The sequence below is a fragment of the Anas acuta genome, chromosome 11, assembly GCF_963932015.1.
Source record: "Anas acuta chromosome 11, bAnaAcu1.1, whole genome shotgun sequence".
Taxonomy (NCBI): Eukaryota; Metazoa; Chordata; class Aves; order Anseriformes; family Anatidae; genus Anas; species Anas acuta.
The window spans coordinates 9773385-9795100 of NC_088989.1; the positions used below are offsets into that span (position 1 = coordinate 9773385).

The 21716-nt window shown below is 48.2% G+C and overlaps 1 protein-coding gene across 4 annotated transcripts in view; it reads right to left on the minus strand.

Annotated features, from left to right (window-relative positions):
- SETD5 (SET domain containing 5) overlaps nt 1–21716 on the minus strand; it is a 63797-nt gene that overhangs the window by 37656 nt on the left and 4425 nt on the right. For 2 of the 4 annotated variants that reach the window (XM_068694284.1, XM_068694283.1), the window contains one exon: nt 2922–3096. In XM_068694284.1, the coding sequence (XP_068550385.1) occupies nt 2922–2992 (71 nt within the window). In that variant the 5' untranslated portion in view covers nt 2993–3096. Of the gene's footprint in view, nt 1–324; nt 451–2921; nt 3097–15273; nt 15409–21716 lie in introns of those variants that run through there. The other 2 variants (XM_068694285.1, XM_068694286.1) reach the window with 2 other exon arrangements.

A 21716-nucleotide genomic window follows, 5' to 3' on the forward strand; every position in this document is an offset into this window, starting at 1 on the left:
AAAACAGCTCAAAATGAAAGGTATATCCTCAGCAGAAAGCTGCAGAAACCCTACTCAGAGAAGGGACAGCTACAATTCAATGCAGGGAATATTAGATAATGAAGCTACGGACAGAACACCAGCAAGGCAACGCACCACCTATTAGGAGCTTTCCCCCAAGCAGGAGATGAACATCAGCAAATCTCTGCAGAGGACAGAAGCAGGACCCATACCAGAATACAGCAGAATATTACTGAATCACGTCTGCAGCTGAAATCCTCTTCAAAATTACCGCAGGTAGCTGAGCAAGCAGGAAAGAAAAATGCAGGAAGGGAAGAACTTTACCTTGGACTTGTGCTGCTCTGGGGAGATCTCGGAGGATTCTCAGTGGGTCTTAGGTTGGCAGTGGGAATCGAGCAGCACTCAAACACTACGGGCCAGTGGTCACGCGTGGGGGAGCGTTTAGGCACCACCCAAGAAAAATAACCCCTGTGCCCTTTGGACTTCCTATTAGCACTTGAAATCTCTGCTGCAGTGCAGTTTGCCCCACCCTGCCACTAAACCTGCTACACGCTCACACCGACTTCCCGGGCTCCCTCCTTCTGGAACGAGGCAGACCCGTCTTTCCCACAGGAAGGAGCAGTGATTTACTGTACAAAGATCTGCAGAAAGCCTTTAACCTGCGTAAATCCCACTTCTGTAGCTCAGAACCGAGATGCATGACATCATAAATTCAGCTGGTTTTTCACGTAGCTGCACTCAGCTGAAGGCAGAGGCAGACACAGGCGGTGACACCCCTCCGAGGATACACTCCCTAACAAAAGGCAGGATGCAGAGCTTGAGCTCGGCACGTAATCCAGCCTCGCTGCATCTTCACAACAACAGCCCTTCAGGATTTCCAGACCGGCCCAGACTTAAATCCTTTCAGGTTTAATTTATTTTCAGAAGAAATATCAGAAGGGAGAGAGTCTAAACAGCAGATCTGTCCCCTGCCCAAGCCACTCGTATTCACACAGCCAGCCTGGAACACCAGCAGCACTGCCACAAGCACTAACAATACAACTTCAGGACTGTTGGTGCAACGGTGTCCAGGGGCAACAACGCTGGGGCCCTGCTTCCTCACCAGCAACCCTCCAAGGAGCTTCAACGACTTCCAATATGCAAAAGTGCCCTGCAGCTTCCTTATCGCCCTCTGAGATCACCCAACACAAACATCTTTCAGCATTTTCACTTCCCCTCTGGCATTGGAGGCCAGAGAAGGATGCTAAAGCTCAGCTTTAAGAGGGTCAGTTCGTTTTGCTTTTACCTTCCCATTCTTTCATGATGCACATCTTTGAAATCCCTTCTAAGAGGCAAGAAGCTCAGGTAGCACAGATATCACGCCTCAAACTTGTAGAATTTCAAAGGAGAAGTGGAGGATAGCCTTAACTTTGAACAGACTCACGAAGGACACTTCAGCAGTAAAGTAACAGTGCCTCAATGCAAAGCCAGGAGAATAAAGTCCTGGCATTCCCACTTTTTAGAAAACGGAGAGAGAAGCCAATTCAGAAATCTTCAAAAGCCTTTTTCAAAGAACTCCAGCCTAGCCTCAAGTTGGACCTACAAATTTCTTACAGCCAGTGGAAAAAATGCTTTGCAGAGGATTTATAGACAGCCTTTTGATATTTAAATTTTACAAGGGACATGCATAGATATATCCCACTCAGCTCTGAAAGCAAAGCACATAGTACACGAGCAAACTATTTAGCACTCTTTCTCCTGCCATAAATAGTTTAAAATTCCTGGATGTTGAGTCTTTAAAGAGCTGGTGTGGGAGAAGCATGTGACAAGCAGTACTGAATATTAAGTCTTGAAATTGAAGGATCAGATCCCTACTGCAGATGAGTGACCTACTAGATTTTTGACTCCTCGTTTAAAACAGTCTATAAAAATATGGACTTTGTGGTGGAATGAAGCCTCACAAAGAAGAATGCCTACAATGGGGCCAGTGCCAAGACAGATGAAAAAGAGCATTAGCAGTCTTGCAGGGAGTGCGACTGTGTAGTCAGACTGTGTGTATTTAAATCAGGGCAAGATGGAAGGGCAAAACAATGATTCACAGCCTAGCCCACTGCTCTTACAACTCAAAATTAGCAGTCTGGAGCATTATCTGCTCTACAGTGATCAATCTGACATGCAGGTATTTGCACAGCAGGTACCTGTAAATAATACATGGCGGAAATAGATCTGCAAAATGTCCTTAAAAAAAAAAAAAAAGGAATTGCTATGGAGAAATAGACGCTACAGTGCATACCAGATATAATAACCCTTTTTGTGGTAGCCCTTCCTCTTGGCCCCAGTGAAAACACAGTACTCACTCGAGTTAACACCATTCTAACAAGCATTTTAAGAAAAGATCACAATATTTTCAGGATTTGAAATGTTCCTGACTCCTACAAAGGCAGAGTGCTGTGATGGGAACCCTGAAGGTCTGCACACCTAGCTGCACTTCTTGGAATATGCTCAAGGGCAGAACAACACACACGAAGGCGTCTACGCAGAGTGATGCTGTTGTACATCTCCAGCCAAGCTCTGCACTGCTCCAGAAATCAGTCACGTATGCACTGGTACTGAGTCTGAGCTAGCAGGCTCTGCTGAGAGGGAAGCCCAACATACTGAGCTCTCATTTACAACAGCTTTTGAAAAGGAGCTGGCTTGTACCTTGCCAACGTCAAGTGCAAACGCACTACCACATGCACTTGCACGCAGACTTCCTAACCGAGCTGATACAAAAAGCAGTGTTGTGTGCCTCATACTCTTACAACTTTCCTTAGAACTTACCAATTTCCACAAAACCTTTGTTAAACATTCAAAACCATCTCAGATCCAGTGGACCAGCACCGGCCCTGGCTCCGAGGCACCCCCAGCCACCCTCCCCTGCTCCTCCGCGGGGTAACACTCACTCCGATCCTGCGGCCATGTCGGAGTAGGACGTATCTGGTGTGGTGACTCCCAGAGGGATTGCAATGCTCATGACGCCCGTCGGGGATCACGGAGTCCAGAGGGCAGCGACCGGCCGCTCCGAGGGCGGAGAGGAGCCGCAGAGCCTCGGCCAACACGTCACGGACATGGGGAAACCTGCCGGGGAGAAACAAAGCATTGAACCTCCCTTACGGGCACGAGGTCTCTGCCATATGCCCCCAGAGAAGGCTTTCAGCAAAAGACGAGCAGAAATTAGACTTACAGCAAGTGGCACGCTGCACGTGCTTTATTTTCACACCTGGGACCAGGGAAGAGGGGGGCAGAGGCAGATGGCGGTGTGTTTTCTTCCCCCACAGCCTTGGACTGACACACAGTGATCCGCTCCGCCACAAAGCCAATAACAATAACCCCCCCAACTAAACTTAGCACTAATTAGCAGAGAAGCACCCTCCTGGCTCCTTCTGCACGTGAGCAGCAGCTGTCACCCACAACCCGCAGCCCTCCATCGGCATTTCCCCATTCCTTCCCCAAACCAGCCGTGGCTATGGCCCGCTCGGGGAGGACAAGGAGGCAGAACAGGCAGCGAGGCTGTGCCACAGCAGGGCAGGAGAGGCCAGCAGCGAGGCTTTGGGCTGCCACCGATAGCAGTGAGCTCCATGGGGTCCCTGTGGTCCTCTCCCCATGGCTGGGCCACGTCAGGCTCCGGGCAGCAAGTGAGTCATGGAGGCATTGGGCAGCCTCCACCCGGCCTCCTGAGGCCCTCACCGTGGGCAGTGAGGCCCCAGAGCTCCTGGTTGCAGCCGTGGGCAGGGGGCTTCTCACTGGGACCACCCTGCTGCTGTTCACACACACCCCAGAAATGCCAAAACTCCCCGTCCAAGGGCGAATGAAGTGAAAGTTGGCAAGTGGAGATGCCGCACGTTATATTTCCTCTCCCTTCTGTCTTAAAAGGCAGGGCACTCGTCTTATCACTGGGACAGATTTCCCTTTTTCAGCATGTATCCCTAGGAGAAATCTCTTCCTGATCATGCGACAGGCATAAGGCAAACTACAGACGTGGCACGGAACCATTTCCAAGCGGTCCACGGCTACTCCCTGTTATGCCCCAAAGCAACGACCTCGTGGGGAGGTGGGCAGATGAAAAAACAGAGCAGGACAAGTCCACAGGCAGCCTGAGCCAGCTCAGGTGTCCTTGAGTGTGTTTTCTGGGTGAAAAATAATCATAAAGGTTCCTTTCAGGAGTGTCCCACTCCTTCTTGTGCTTGTGACAGACCTGCGATTTCTGCACTGACACCAGACGAGAAATTGTGCTGCTGAAATGCAGCTGGGAGCTACAGATGGATCCTGCTTCAACACGGAGTCACGTAACACCGGGTAAAGGTTAAAGGAAAAGGGGGGGACAGGTCTCACAGCATCTAGAGTACCCTTCCCTTCTAAGGGACATAGAAACCTTTAAAAAATGAAATGAAATAAAAAAGTATAGTTTTTTTTAAATACTCACTCAGGTTTCTTTACCCTATTGATCTCTTGCCTTTGCCATGACCGTCCCCAGCTGGCAGCAGCCTGAGATTTAATCAGGACAAATTCCAGCTCCTGCCTACTTGTGACTCAGCAGGACCCAAGGGTTTCAGGCGCGGTCTCTGGACCCGAGCTTCACAGGACACCATGTCAGCCCTGGGCACAGCGGGACAAGTTCTGGGTCACTGCTCAGAGGAAACCCTCCCACCACCAACGCTGCAAATAGCAGGCCGTTTCGGCCCAACAGCAACTCCCACTTTTGGGAAAGAGCGCTGGAGAACCACGAAATGCCAAACAAAAAAGGTTAGACAAGGCGAATTCCAGTTCAATTGCTTTTGTGTTGATCCAGCAGGACTTGCCCAACAATCGCCAGCTCTCAGATTTTGCTGTTTGTCGCTGCTGTTTTCTGTGTACTTTCAACTCTGACAATGTAACATTCAAAATGAATCGCTGAGACAAATCCGAAGTGCTGTCCAAGACCACACCACCTTCAGGCTAGATTACAGTGTGGTCTTCATGAAGCTTGCCCTGGGAACACCCAAAACATCAGCCTGCCCAGAAAACAGGGGTTGAGATCAAAACATTCACCCATGGCACCGGTTAATTCCCTGTATAGACAATCCCCAAACTCCTGCCTGCCTCCTATCCCCAAAAATATACAGCTGGACGGGAGAAAAAAAGGCAGGAAGTTCTCTCCAGTGCCACTGGAAGATTTCCTAAAATTTGAAATCTCAATGCAAATGCAGTGAGCTTCACACCATGGCACAAACCTCTCTTTCTTGTGATACAACTCTTCTCAAAATCAAATGGAAACGGGAATTTTGATGGCCTAGTGGGTAAATAATGCTTAACTGGTTTCGAAAATGCAGTGTTTAAAGATGTTCTTGCCCCCATGCTACACTCCTGCCTCCTTAACCAGTCACACCAGTACAAAGACACCTGGTCTTCCCCAGCATCATCACAAGAGCCGAGATGAGCATCCATCCACCTGCACCATGACCACAGCTTCGTGGTCCCCAACTGACTCAGCACAGGTCACACACCAAAATCACAAACGGCCGCCTTAGCTAAAATGCAAATACATGCTATTCAATTATTTCAGGTAACATCCTGTATCGACAGGAAGGACTGCAATAAATCCAAGCTGGCCAAGCAAAGGTTAGATAACACCTGCTTGAACAGTAAATTTAATTTTCGAAACCATTTCGGATGCAACAGCAGCAGCACTGCACTGGCTCCCTTCCACAAACGCTGCCCTCCGTGTTACAAATCAAACAGACACAGAAAATTTATTGCTGGAAACTTTTCTCGCCACTCGTGCCGCTGAGAGCCTGCAGTCCAAATCCATGGGACATGTCACATAAATGTGAAGTGGTTCAGCTGCCATTCTGCAGAGGTCCCGCTTCCAAACATCGCGGCACCCAAACACGAGGGCAGTCCACCCAAAGCGCAGCAGGCACTGCCTGTTTGTTCCAGCACACCTACAAACCCCATGTCAAGGGCAGATACTCACAGAAGGGCAAGCACCTTTAGTGCAAACAGAATCAGATCAAGGGTTTTCGCCAGTTTAAAACAGCCAGCTCAAAAAAAAATGCATCAAATTCCCAGAATTTCAGACATGCTGTTCCATAAGGACACCTACACAGAGGCAGAGCAGACAAATCTGTAAGACTTTTAACTCCAATTTATTCTGTTTTACCTGAATTGTGCCTCAGTCTATTAATACAAATGCTTAGCTCTGCCCTGGAAACATGCTGGATTCACTAAGCAGCAAGGAAAGACTGAGTTAATTAAATAAAAAATGTATTAATATGAGTATTTGCCATTATCATACTTTTTTATATGTAAGTATCTATATGCAAAGAGAAATACTTCTATTTATATATTTGTTTCACAGCTCACTTGTTCTCTGGGATCTGGAGAACCACGACAAAAGCATCAACAAGCTCTTAGAACAACATTTAAAAATCGTTAAGCGTGTCAAAATGCAACACCCCAGTGAGACTCGATCTGCTCACCATGCTGCACAAGACCTGGAGTCAAGGATCAGGGAAGGCAACAGTGCTGCCTCTACTACGCAGGTCAGCTCCATCAGCTTTTGGTACCCACTGACTGATGCATCAGTCAGGCTGTTCCTTACAAGGTATGAAATCATACGGATGATTCCCATTCTCGTAAAGCACCTTAAGGAAAAGCTGGAAGCCACCTCAACGTGTGTCTACAAATACACCTACTTAGCTAAAGTCAGCGTGATAAAGCAGTTCAGCTAAGGCCACGTAAGCCGTGTTTAAAACTGAGGTACAAGCAAGCTAAACTGATTTTGATAAAACTCGGTAAACAGCTGAAAACTGAAAATCCTTTGGTCAAATTCGTTTAAACTGGGTTTAAGATACTGTAAGAGATTTTCATCATGTCCACCCATGGGATTCCATCATTTTATCTGACTCAGAAAACATTGGTTTTAGTTAACCTCATCTGCAAACTACACCCTAAGGGACCGTCAGTGGTGACAGCGAGCAAGTGAAAGAAATTAAACCGTCAAGCAAGAAATTACAAAATGCATACGCAAGTGTTCTCAGCCACTGACCTGGGACTGGGGAGATTCCTCAGAAAAGCAGGAAGAATAACCTCAAAACTTTGCTGCTGATTCAGCAGTCAAGAAGTTGTGCAAAACCCCTTTGTTTTGCAGACAAACAAACAGCCTGAGCTTTTCTTTTAGAATCACTAAGGATATCAGGTATTATGATAAAAGAAAAATATAGTAAGAGATAAAGGAAGGGCAGATTTTGCTTCCAGAAATACTTTCTGCAGGACAACTCAACTGCATTCCTTACAGTCCAGTACAGCCAGGAGGCAGAGGCTCGAGACAAGGGCTCGTGTGGATTTTTGTACAACACTTCACTGGCACCGTGAAAGCTTACTGGAAAGTTTAATTCATATTGATTTGAAATTGGCTGAAGATTCACACAGAAGGATAATTCCATAAACAAATACATACCAAATTAGAAAGGGGAAGCAAATTACAGAGTAGCAGTGATCCGTGGCAGACCAAATTATTCCGAGGTGTGCTTACATGAAGAGGTGGCTGGCAGACACCAGGTAGCTCTGCCTGTGCCCCACGCTGATGAGCACAGACCTAGCTGCATTTGCATGGCCTGCACACACGGTCCGCTGAGCAGGATGGTGACAGAGATGATGTTTTAAAGGAGTAACAACCTCGATGTAAAGGAAAAGACCATCACAGTAGAGAAGTTCATATCAAAGTCCGCATAACCTTTGTTTTAAGAAAACTTCACAAAACAACGCTTTGAAAATCTAGCAGTCTCCATGAAATACTAAACCTCAGAAATGTTAATCATCAAAATAAAACTTTAAAAAATATTAATGGTGGGGAAGATAAAAAAAACTCAAGAGACAGAAGTACTTCTCGGCCCATTTCTGTGCTAAAACCATTGCATTAAATTGCCTCTATCCCACAGCATAACAAATCATTGGTGAAGATGACAAATTCTTCAAATGCTGAAGAATTAAATATTTTTTTCAAATGCAAAAAGTATTTAAAATGATAATTTCAAAAATGAAATAAAGGTGAACTCCTGAAAATGCTTTTATTTTTGCAAATACTCTTTTCCATTCTTTCCTGAAAGATCCACAGCAATGGAAGATGAAAAGAAAGGTCTACTATAAATAAGACTCCACAGAAATGATGATAGAAAAATTTACCAAAGTAAATGAAACTAAAAAAGAGGAAAAAATAAAAACAAAACAGTTCTACAAGCATCTGATTTGGGACGGTAGCAGGGGAAGAAGGCTGCAGCAAGAGGAACACGTCCTGACTGCTGTGCTGGTTCTACAATCTGAGGTTGTCGCTCTCTTTTCCCACAGGGTGAAGGGGAACAGGCAAACGTCTGTGTGTCACAAAAATCAGAAAATGCGAACAAAAAGGTTCAGAACTGATATTCTGATAAAGGGCTCGACAACTAACCTCCAGTGAATCCAGCTGTGGCAGTGAGTGCTGCGACTGTCCCCTCTAAGCCTTTGCCAAAACAGCTGGCAGGAAGGAAATGTTGCCATGTCTCATCGAGCGCAGTTGACGCCAAGAACACGGGACTAAAAGCAGAAGCAGGTAAAATACAGATTCCCCTTTAGATATGGTTATAAGGGCAACGCGTTTCTGCAATAGGGCAGAGCAGACACCGAGGAACAGCAGTACTGGAAAGTACCACTGCTGTCTGCCGCACCTTGTCCGTACAAGCCCTACATTTTGAGACTGAATTTAAGAGGCCTGCCTATGCCAGAAAATGGCTATGGTTAAAATAAGATTGGAGGTTAATTTAAATAACATAAACAACACCGGTTTAATCCTGGCAGACCAGAGTATTTCTTTGTTCTAGCTTTTGTTGCCTGTGAGTGTAAGAGCAAGCACGTGAACGGCTGTATCTACGTAACTGGTCAAACTTTCCTAAGTAGACGAGCCCTAAATTGAAAAGGCCGTCAGACATCCCCCAAGGATAAATAACTGCAGACCTTGAATGTGTGTTATGAAGGGATTTCGGAGAAAATCCTATACCACATGCAAGGTCAGAGGGAAGCGGAGCAATAAAGGGCAATAACTAGGCCTGGCTCCAAACGGAGGGAATTACAGTTCCCACGAGAATCCGGCCGGTCCCCGCGGCCGCGGGAAGTCGCTGAACATGGGAGGAGAATCGGCAGCATTTACTGGCAGGCAGCGGCGGCCAGGAGCTGCAACCAGTGGCAGGCTGACCACAAACAAGTTGCCAAGGAGTAGGATTGCAGCCTCCCGTCCCAGAATTGGAAAAGATTTCTCCGTAATCCCACTAAATACTCGCTGCCTTGCGAGCCTGGCCCTACGTCCTTTCTACATCTATTTAAGGCCTCCACGTGATGCCGGCTGCCTGCCCGGCCACTCCCCGCCAGGGCGAACAAAACGGCTCCAGAGGAGCCCGCAGCCGGGCTCGGCGGGCAGACGTTGCATCAGCCAGGTGTGCAGGAAGCAGGGGGATATAAAGCGGCGATTTACGGAGGGCTTCCCAGAGCCGGGCCGCTTCAGGAACGCCGCGGAAAGGCCGACAGGAAGGAGCGCGCCGCTTCGCACACAGAACAAGCTTCATCGGCTTCAGAAAGCCTTTGTGCTGGGGCTCCGGGCCTGGCCTGCCTCCCAGAGATGATGCAACACCGAGGCACAGGGGCTGCGCCAGAGAAAACTATTCCCAGGCGAGGCAGATGGCAGCGAGGCCGGAGGAGCCCGGATCGCGACGCGCCGGGGCCCAGCCCCAGCCCTGGTCTCCCTCAGCTCAGGAGTCCTCCATTTCACGCTGCCGCCCCTCGCCCCCACCACCGCCGTGGCTCCAGGGGGAAGCAGGACTGTACAATATCCACAACAACACCAAAGGGTGCTTTAATGTGGTGGAAAAATCACAATTTGTCCCACAGTCTGTTAGAGGACGAGGCAGGGGAGAAAATGAGCCCCCAGCCTCACAAGGGCCTGCCATGGATCTTCTCATTGCCACAGGCTGAGCCCCCAGCAGGCAGCCCACCACACCAAGGCAGCCTGGCCATCACAGACCCTTCACAGGGCCGAGGTTCAATCCTGCTCTCCAGTTCTGAGCCCCCTTTCCCTTCCTCCCTCCCTCCCAGTCACCAAGTGCCCTCATGGCTCCAGCCCATGCTGGGCTTTGTGACCAGCAAGTTTCGCAGCCTTGCACCTGGGCCTGAGCTCATGCAAATACATTTTTTTCCCCCGAATTGGAAGGAAGTTATTCGAGGCTTATGTAACGCTCGTTTGCTGCGCTCTAACAAACAGCAATTTGTTTAACAGGCTTTGAGTGGGAAACTCGGCTAGGGGAAGATCTGCAGCCTGCGCTGCACACAGCGAGATGGTCAAATCCTATTGCTAATTAAGCTGCGTAATCACCAAGCACTGCTAACTATGTAAAATTCACTGGGTTTTAAAGAGCTCAGGAAAGATTTCTGCAGTCTTCCAGCACTGGAGCTCGGCTGGTTACATGGCCCCACTGCGTCCCCTTGTCAGGGAGGTCTCTGCAGGAACCCCCTGCCTACTGTACTTGCCTGGCACTGGTGTCCAGAGGTACTTGGCTCCTCCAGATACCTCTGAGACCTCTGGAAATCCCTAATTTCTTGCAGACCAACTTTGCACAGCCCAGAACATATCAGTGAGCAGACATGGTGGTGCTGAGAGCAATCACGATATGCCCCTGAACAGTGTATCGGCCAAAAAGCCTTATTTTCCCTTCCCACCCCGAATTCTGGGGCTTCTGCCCACCTGCTGATGCAGAACTCCGACCAAGAGGTGCTCTTTAACATGGTTCACTTTTCTGGCTTACTCACATCCCGTGTCATATTGCAGCTTGGCACTGGCAAGAGAAGGGCCGACGTTCCCCATACAGCACCACGGCATGCCCTGCTCCGTGGGGCAGATCCTCCACACCCAGGTGATCCCCACCCTACTGCAGAATTACAGCAGATTTACAGAATAACCCATTAACCAGCAACATAGCGGACCACCAAGCTTTAAGGCATACAAGTAATTTATTGTGAAGCAAGAGATAAAAAAAAAAATGTTTTGTAAATCTTTGGTAAAATAAGATAATCGGAGACTTGCTCTCACAACCACAGGGGTGGAGGTGTTGTACTTATTCAGAGAGCTCCCACCACGTGCTCCATAACTGCTGGCAAGAAATGCAAAGTTCAGTGGTACAGCCAGTGCTGCAAGCCACTGCCACTTCTTTGAGTGGCCCATTTTGTGTTAACAAGATGAAAAGCGGATAACCAAGTTGAAAATCATCAAGGGGATGATCAGTTACAAACCTGCAAATAGTGACTAAATAAAGACAAAAGCCACTCAGGTTTGGTTTTGGTGGCTTTCAGATTTATTAGTAATTTCTTCCTTTGAAAAGAGCTTCTCTGAGCGCACAACCCCACAACCAACCCCCTTAACTACATGGGGGTGGTACCACGGGAGTACTGAAATCAAGCACTTGACCGAAAGTGCTCGGTGTGGAGCTCACACGGAAGCGACGCTGAGGAAATGGCTCTGTAACACAGCAAGAGCGAAATTCTATCTGCCACCACAACCGCTGTTTTTTTTTGAATATTGGATTATGAGAAGTATACCGAGAACACTGACTACTGCAAATTCAACCGAGCACAAGTATCTGCAGCCAGATGGTGAAACTGAGAGGTTGAAACATGAAAGTTGCTCGCGCTACAAGAGGTTAAACCCCCTGCAGCAGAGGGAACGCGGCTGCCTCCATCAGCCTCTCGGTGCCGGGGAGAGGCAGACGATGACACAGCAGAGAGGAAGGGGGAGGTTTCCTAACTGCCAATCCTTCACAGCCTCTTTTGTGCGTGGCACTTGCAGCTAGTAGCTCCTGCAGGTTAGGACAGACAGGGCTGTCTGGATGAGGTAAGCAGCTGAGGCTGCTGCACTGGATCTCAAAGCTGGAGGCCTTTGCTTGACATTGTGCAGTGCCCCAACACGTTCCTGCAGCTTGCTATCCCTCTCGCCTTCAGCAAGGAAACTTGCAGTTGCTAGACAACCTCCTTCGCAGCTACAAAGCAGCTCAATTCCTGTGACAAATCGATGGGCTCAACGTGAAAAAAAAAAAAAAAAAAAAAAAGCTATGGGTTTTTGAGCCGCCTTCTTCCCCAGGCTGCGGGAAGGCTTCCTGCTCTCAGCACACAGCTGCAGAGAGGCCGAGCAGCTCCTCCCCGGCAGGACCTGGAGCAGAGGAGAGGCAGGAATGCAGCCGTGCCGGAGAGGAGAGGAGATTGCAGCCCCGCGCCGCCTCCTCTGCGCGCGCACACACCCGTAGAGCTGGCCGGGAGAGCTCTGCCTGCACAACGCTGCAGGTACCGAGAGCTGGGAACGACCTGGAAGGGAACTGAAGAGCTCTGCAGATCTGCAGAGGCACCTGGGGCAAGGTAATCTATGAAAATACAGAAACTCAGCAGCTGTCGAGGGAGTGGCGGAATGGACAAACACAAATAAAAAGTACAAGCACAATCTGGAGCCATTACCCAACTGAGTCACCGATTTCCCAGGTGAATTTACAAAGTGAGGGAGGAGCAGAATTGCTGAAGTAATCTCATTTGAATGGCACGAAAAACAGCAAACAAGTGCCATTAGAATACTGCTTTTGATGATTATTTAATATTATTTCAAACGTTAATAAACTTTCAGACCAAGTCCAGTTGACTTGAGACAGAGAATACCCTCCACTAATTTAAGAACAAACCGACCAGGAGAGCTTGGGCCTGCTTTGCCTTTCAGAGGAGCTGTAATCACATTAACATTGTGCAATTTTTTTTAATGCTGTTTCTAAAAAAGGAGGAAAACGATTTAGACTTCTGCTGTGGTCAACTGGAATCCAGAAACGCTCATTTGAATACAGTGAGTGTACACAGTTACATCAGTGCTGCTCTGCAGAGGATTTCAGAGAGCCTTAAACATATCTTAAACATCTGAAACAACGCAGTATGGGAAAGAGCTGACTTCCAAAGATGCAAGCCACAAAGCATTAAATTTCAGAGCTGCTCTCACATCTTGTGTGTCTTATGCAAGGCAGTGTGTGCTAGCACCAGGTTAACCATTTCTCCTCTAAATCAATCTGCACTTCACGACCTTGGCGCTGACCGCGAGCACAGACAGCTGAACCTGCTCCAACTGACCACGGCACAAAACCTCTAAAGATTCTCAAAAACTGGTGTCAGGAAAGGATTACTGCCATGATAATAACAAAAATCACAGTATGTTTTCTCCAGAAGGAAACAAGTCAGGCCTATTTTAAAGGGCGAAGATGAAGATTTGCCCCTTTCACCTTCCCTGTGAGCGATGCCAACATTTAATTACTGTCATTGCTAAGAAACTGTATTTCAAGATTGAATTTATCCAGCCTCAGTTGATAGTGCTATGCCTTTGTCAGCAAATCTCACAAGTCCTTTTAGAGAAAGATCAAGTCCTCTCTCAATTGTCTTTTCAATAAGCTGAGTAAGTTGAGCTCCTTTAAGCCTCACATCATGAGGCTTATTTTCCAGTCCCTGGATCATTTCTGCAGCTGTCCTTTGAATTCTCTCCAAATACACTGGCATTCTTCTTGAAGCACAGAAACCAAAATTCAATTCCAGTATCAGTCTCGACGTTACTGTTTGCAAGATTACTTATTTATTTTTCCTTGATGTTCCTTTCCCCTCAACTTTTTCTTTTTTAGATGTGCCCAAGAATCACATTAACCCCTTTAAATAAAATACTGACCCAAATACCGTGTGGAGGCAGTTAGCTGTGATGACCTTAAAGCCCTCTGAGGGGCTGCTTTCCAAAATGCTGCTTCACAACGCATGGGTGGGTTTGCAGCTCTGCTAGCCAACGCACCACCTTGCAACTGTGTGGATCCGTAAATTTCCTTAAGAGGTGGTAAAAACAATCCAGGACTCCCTAAACATACTTTATTATCCTACTAGTGTCTGATGAAAGCTTTACCCAATATTTTATTTTACCCAGATAAAAAGATACGAAAGAGCAGTAAATTCAAAGCTTATTTCATCTCACCCCCTTCCATACAGCTAGGTGTGTCCTTTCAAAGATACAATCCCAGGTATTTTAGCTGTCCAGTGTTTCTGCAGTTCCTCCAGCACAACCATTTCTAGTTTCGGTGTCCTCCTGCCTTCCTCCCTCCAACAGGCATGCCCCCCACACCCACAGCACAAGGCGGGCTGGGAGGGACCACTGGAGGTTCGCTGCCTGAAACCCCCTTCTCTCCCAAAAGCAAGGCCAACTTGGATCAGGTTGCTCAGCCCTTTGCCCATTCCTTCTCCAGGGCCACTAAGTGTTTGTGTAACTATGCGTTTTAAGGCCAAAAATAACCTTCCGATGAGCTGACTTTCCACCTAACAAAGACTGGAAAATCTCACCTAGTCATTTTTATACTTGGCATTGCAGCTTCCCAATGAACGAGACCATGTTTGTTGAACACTGCCTGAAAAACAGCATATGGATTTACCACAATTCTTCGGGGGAAATTTAAAGTCATGCAACAGACTGCAGCCTCGGGGTCCCAAGGCAGCAGCAACCCGAGCCATTAAGCCTTCACAGTGCGCAGAGTACGTGTGTAGTTTCTGTGAAAAAGTGTTAAACTTTTTTTTTTTCAAACTAAAACTACATCAAACACATTCTCGGGAGCCTTTGGAGAATGCTTCAAACTACCCAAGTGCAGCTCCAGTTCCAACTGCCCCTCCAGAGGAGGCTGCTGCTCCACTGCATAAACAGATGTTAGCCAAAGACGTTAGCATCCCCATAGCTTCATGAAACATATATTAATAGCAAAGATGTTGGTCTAATTGTAATTGTTCTCTTCCCCATTCACAGCAGTAAGATTTATCAGCACCTATCTTTATGGGTATTTCTATTTCCCAACACACTCACAGCTAGTTTCCTTGAGCGCCTAAAGAAGGACGTCCACCATCCCTTTACCAGCACAGAAATCTTTCAGCTCACGCAGGCCAGTTCACACAAAGCTCACCAGTTCTTGCTTTGGTCACTAACAAGAATCTCCCCCTCCCCTCAAAAAGAAAGCCATAATTATATAAACAAAGGATTAGCGCAGACATGTATTTATCCACACAGAAAGCAAGTCATAATGGACAAGTTATTCCCCTTTCCTTGAAGGATAGCTACATGAAATCAAAGCAGCCCAGAACAGGGCTGTCTTTAACGTAACAGCACGAACTACTACACTGAAATTAGAGACGTTAGCCAAGATCCTGCAGCCCTCTCACCTTACATTCTTCCCCAAGCATCGATTTTTTGGCCCTGACAGAGCTGAACGAACCCTTCAGCCTGACTCAGGAGAGTCACTCCCGGTCTTGCGTTACGTTCTCTGCTCACTCCTGCCTGGGATCCTCAGCGCTGTGCTCCCAGCCAACAGCAAGCAGCCTCTTTAAACCTGGAAAATTGTGGAACAGAAGCCAAAAAAAAAAAAAAAATCCCATCACATGAGTAAATGAGGCTTGACAGCATGATGGATGCTGCAGGTTCACAAGTATGAAGGCACTCCTAAGATGGGTTGCGCCTGTTACAGCTTCACATGAGCAGAAAAGACGCCGGTTTGCCGCATTCAGGAGGGAGATGCTCAACTATTTAGATTGGACGCATTCTGTACGAGACTGAAGATGACTAACTCACAGCTGGACAGATTATGTTCTAGAAGAAAGCTGTGTGCTTTTTCCTTGCACCTCCAACACCAGCATTTCCTCATCTGCATCTTTTCTCCTTTCCTTTTCAAGCGCAAAACGCTGAATTCTCCCCGAGAAAAAACTAGCCAGAAAATATTCAGGCCAACACGCTTTACCCAAGAGGAATGCCGCATGCACCAGTCATCTTAGGGCTAATTTGATTTTGTCATTATGGAAAAACTGAGGACTGTCAGGACATCAGCTGGGTAACAGTTGGATAGGAGAATGATCTCAGCGCAGGAGGAAAACAGCACAGTTGTACTCCCAGGCAATGCAGGCAGGCTTCATGCACTACCATCCAAGAACAGTTTGCCACAGATACTCTGAAGGCCCCTTCACATGGTTTATCAGTCCTGACGGCTACAAATCAGCAACAGCACAGTTCAGGCTGAGAACAATCTTGTAGCGTTACAATGCTAGTGAGAATGAGCAGGAAAAATACCCTGCCTCGTGCTACACGGCTTCCCCAGCCCTGGGTCACTTGCCTTTCTCACCTGTCTCCACCAACATCAGAATTAAAAGCACCGACTGCTTTACTATGCTGCCGAAGGACTCTAAAGGTGTAAGAGAGGCAACTCAGCACAGCAGAGCACAGACACATGGTGAGGACTGGCATGGATGAGATAGCTACCTGTAAGAGTCTGAAAGAGGCAATCTGCACCATGAGCTCTGTAGCAAAGAGCCCTGTGTTACCTCCATACCACCTAAAAGATGTCCTATGAAAGCAAATCCCTGGTTTGTGCCCCGATTTTCCTATCGGTACAGGCAGAGTGACACACGGAGATGGCAGCACGCTGAATCCACGTCACCAGCACCAGAGCAGAGACAAAGCGCCCTGGAAGAACTGCATCTGGAACTTGGGTTGGGGAAAAAAAACAAGAGGACAGTGGTATGAACCACTAGAAATCCCAACACACTCCCCACTTAAGGGCATTCAAAAGCAGCCTCACCTTGTGCCGTGGCCACCTCACTTGTTTCATCCCAGTCACTGCAAGCTGCAGACCCACACGTGCACCCCGGCTGAGAACCTGAGGCCTCCCAACAAGTGCAGCTAATCGGTTTAACCGAGATCTTAACCCGAGCTAAATTAAACCCTCTCGATACTAACACAACTCCAAAGCAGTTCCCGTTGTTCACGACAAATTTTTACATTTTAAGCCCACACGCTATTTCTGTCAAACCATCTTTCTTAACAACTCGGGTAATTTTATTTTACACAAGGCAGGAAAGTTTCCGTCATTTTTCAGATGTATGTCAAGGCCATTTATTTCTTCCCTCCCAACCTTCCCTGCACGTAAAACTGCAAATATCCAAATCCCTTCAAATGTTGCCCCAACACGCTCCTCTCACGGGAACAGCCTGCTTTGCTAGCACTCAGAGGAGTGAATCCTTAAACCCTGAAACCAGGAAAGCAACAAAACGCTACAAGTTCTGCTCCCAAGAACAGTTTGCTCTTACATCACCCCCATCCGCTGCATGATACGGTAAAAAAAAAAAAGAATTTTCAGTCCAAGTAGTTGTCCTGAAGGATCCTGGTTTCATTTCTGTGCAGATCTGTGAAAACCAGTGTTGATGTCTGGACCAGTCATTGCGCTCTTCCTGGTACCTTCTCCTCTGAGTTTCTGTGAGCTCAGTCTCACGCTACCAGCCCCAGTCTCCATCCCAGAAAGGCCAAACCAGCGACAACAGATTTCAGCATCTGCCCTTGCTTTCAGAGTAAGCTCACGCTGTATTCTTTCCTAATTTATTACTTCCATCTGCTTAGGCAAGAGTTAGAAACACAGGAGCAGGAAGTAGGAGCTGTGACACAGTGATTTTACTTACACATGTCGATAGTTTGTAAGTAAAGTCCTTTCCCAGCGCATATTTCATCCTCCTACACGTTCTATGAAAGGTTCACAAAGGATATTCCACATCTGCAGTGCTTAAAGACACTCCACCAAGTGATGGACTCGTGCTGATGGATGCAAGCAATTTGGAACCCACCTTAAAACTCCCTGACCCTGGCTGTGCTCAGACATCTTTTGGGAGTGAAGCTGGATGGGCAGCAAGTTCCTCCTCGGAGGAACTCAGTGTGTAAGGGATGCCACCAGCTTGGGAACTGCGCCCAGGAGCCTCCCAGCCCAGCACAGGCACCCCAGCAGAGCCTCCCCAAAGGAGAGCACCATGGGCATACCCCAAAATACCACAGTGCCTGTTGCTTGTAGCAACTTTCTACCTTCTTCACTTATCCTAGCATGGCTGACTTGGGGTTATTTGGGAAGATTTTCACTAAGTAATTACCCTTAAAATGGATGACACTTCTTGCTTATGAGACATACCGCTCAGGCCCAACGCAAATTTCTGCACAGCAATATCCACCTGGAAGTGCCACGACATGCTAGCCTTTAAATAACTTTCTCCAAGCTCCAATGGCCAAAAAGCTGCCCCAAGTCCCACCAGCCAATGCAGGCAACAGCAAGCCCAGCCCGCAGCGTGCAGGTGGAGCAGCACACAGGGATGTGCAGCACAGCCACTTGCTCGATTCCAAACACGCTGCTACGACCAAGTTCTCCGTATTAAAGGAACAGGATTCGAGTTTCCACTGCGAGCAGCCCTGGCTGAATTACGTTTTTGCATTGTTCCAGCCTCACACACATCTCTATCCCTTCCTCTTCGCACTGCTATACGGAATGCTTGCTCCAGTTCTCTTTCCTACTGCATTTTTTATCCATCTGATTGACAACGTACCCTCCCTAATTCATAATTTTGTGCATGCCTCTCTAGCTCACAAGTCATAATGACCCGCAAGTCGATGCGAAATACAGACTAATTACCAGGTGGAAAAAATAAAGAATAAGGAACATTGTGTAGCACGTTTATTTATACAGATGTTTGCAGTGCTTGTAACACTAATTAATATTTTGTCATTTTCCAAAACGAGGCATCACTCGAGCTCTGTGCCGTATTTGCTTTCTGCAGAAATATACCTGCAGGAATTGGCTGTTTAGGAACAGCCGAGCGGCACAAGTTGGATCTGACACCACACCACCACTGCAGACACAGCCTGGGTTGAAGGTTTCACCTGACCAGCTTCCAGAGCAAAACGCCAGCTGAAGGAAAGCCCACGGTGCCCATTTCTGACCGGGGAACTGAAGCTTTATCCAGAAGCACAGCCACCGAGGGGATAACCCTGCAGTGCTTCGGGCTCCTGGCCAGTCCCCAGCTCGCAGCGGCCACCGGAGGGTTACGGGATCCAGCCGGCGTGCCGCCCCGAGGCGGAGACCCCGCTTCCCCTTCGCCGGTCCCCACCACATCCTCTGCACTTCCACCCAGATGCTCTCCCCTAGTCATTTTCTGAGGGCTCTGGAAGCTCGTCAAGTCTTGGCGAGCCAATTCAATTCGCTCTCTTGGAGAAAAAATAAAAATAAAAAAAAGCGACAAAGAATCCAGCAAAACCCCAAACCTAAAAATAAATAAATAAAACGGCTTTCTGCTGGGTTAGCAAGCTGCGTGAGCTCAGAAAGGGACCCAGCGAGCAGCAGGGCTGGCAGGAGACTGCTGGGGGGTGAGGACGGAGGAGCCAAACCCCCCCGGCTCTGCAGGCGAGCCGTGGACGCGGCTGCCCGGCGTAGCTTCACCCCGGGTAACCTCGTGCTCAGGGTGCAGCGCTGCAATAGTTTCGAGCTGACTTCAGCTGGCACGGCGTCAGGGCAGCCTCCCCATCCCCGGCTGCACCGGTGCTGGCCCGGCCCCGCGGCCGAGCAGAGGCCAGCAGAGAAGCCAGGCGCCCAGGATGAGAAAGGTGCCGCTTCCCTGCCAGCCGGCTTTCCCGACGGCTCTCCACCAGGGCGGGCACAAGTTGGATCCAGGAGAAATGATGTTGGGAAGGAGAACAGGGCAATGGTGGCGCACATTGGGTCACCTTCAACCACGTCGCTGATGGGCAACAAAATCTGGCAGAAAATCGTGCAAGGAGTGTGCGGTCACAAGCTCAGAGCCCAACTTTCCCCCCCCAAGTATCCTTGTTCCCTGTTAGCCTCCAGGCTGATCCCCAACACCCCAGAAATTCATGGAACTGCGAGAACTGAGGCAGAAGGCTCTGCAGTCGGGGGGATCCTGCTCGGTGCGCAAGCAGCCGGCCTGTCTTGCGCTCGCAGGAAGCTTCCAGAGCCTCGCTGTGGCAGAAGTTAATCTACAGCCACATTACTGAAAGCATTCCTGCAGCATGATTATAAGTTATTTCAACCTAATGCCACTGAAACACAGGAAATAATTTGTTTTGGTGTCTTTAGTTAAAGACTTGAAGTTAAAACACGAATTCAGAGGGCTCCTTTGCTCTTCCATTACCTCAGCCTACACGGACCTACACTGACACCGCACCCCAGGGTGAGATGAGCTAACACTCAGGGGTCCCAGCTGATCCCTCATGGCACCCCAGCTTCCCAATCAGTGGTTCTTGAGCTTTTGCTTTTTCCAGAGGGCTCCTTCCTGCCGACCAGCCAGGGTACGTGCTCACGCCTCCACTCACTCCAATAAGCTCATCTGGTAATTGCTCATTAGGGGCAGCTTCCACGCCGGCATCCTGAAGGGTGCCAGTGCTAGAGAGTGACCGAGAGTGTTGCCAGAAAGCTGTAATTTGGGCAGAGGCAGGGCTGGGAAACAGGGTTATGCCGAAAAACACTGCTCTGCTGCTGGGCTGGAGCCACGAGGGGAAGTTCAGGTCCTCCCAGTGCCATCCTCTCACCTCTGCAGCTCCGGCACTCGGTCCCAGCAGCGAGCTTCTTCCCCTCCTCCAGCCTGAGCAGCGCCGGCTTAAATGGTCTTCCTTATCCAAATATTTCCATGCAACACAATCCTCTAAAGCACCAGCCACTTTATTTCCATGACACAAAGCCTGTGCACTACCATGAGACTGCATTCTCTGACTCTGACCGGTTAAGGCCCCGAGCTGTGTCTTGACTTTTTGTCTTTCCCCGAATCCTCACCAACAGGTCTGTTCTGCTAACAAGTCCGATGACAGGATCTCATACTCGCTCCCTACCAAAGGCTCGCCTTTCAACCTGCCCATTTCAAAGCCGAGAGGCTTCTTCCCAGTATCCCAACTTCAAGCTGCCTTCTGCGCCACTGGCACAGCAGCTGAGAAGTTTGGCCCTGTAAAAGAAGAAGGGTGCAGAAGAAAACCCAGCCCAGCACCGCGGGCTGGCAGAAGCTCCCCGAGGATGACTGGAACACGCCTGAGTCAGGAAATGAGCAGCTACCCAAAGCCAGACAATGCCTTATTGTCAATGTATATGATTGCAATTGTAATCGCTCTCTAAATACGGACACATCAAAAGCACGGTGACCTTTCTACTCTAAAATTACTCCGAAATATTTTAGGGCTTAAGCGTTTTGTTTTCAAAACTCACTCGCATTCTGTCTCAAAAGGCTGCTTCTAAGTGAAAAAAACAACTAAGCTCCTTTAGAATGGGATGAATTAGACAAAAAGTTTGCTGCCTGAAAAACTGCGTCGATCTGGCTGCTTTGGATACCTCCCCTCTGCTAAACTTAGCCCTTCCGTGACCCCCAGGAAGGAATGCGAGACCTGTCTACGTTATCAGGTTTATACGGATTAAACTTTAGCATAAACAACAGCTCACTGCTGAATTTCACTCTAAAAGCCAAATTCCTGCCTGTTTCTCAATGCCACCGGTCTCCGTCCCTCCCTCTTCATCTCCCCTTTTTCTCTATGTTTGGTGAACGTGGGACTATTAGATTCCTGACCACAAAAGAAATTACTTCTCCTGCTCACGAAAAGCTCGCCCGTCAAACTTCTGACGAGTCCTCCCACATTTTTCCACCTTGAAGTCTCAGCACACCAGTGCACCTCTCTGAATATTTCCCATATTCCTCATTAAAACGTTGCATGCGCGCCTGGTAGGAGGAAACTCACCGAGAAAGCTTTTCTTTCCCCAACCTATTATTTAAAAATGTGTTTGTTGCGCTGTTTAAGCATTTAAATTCGA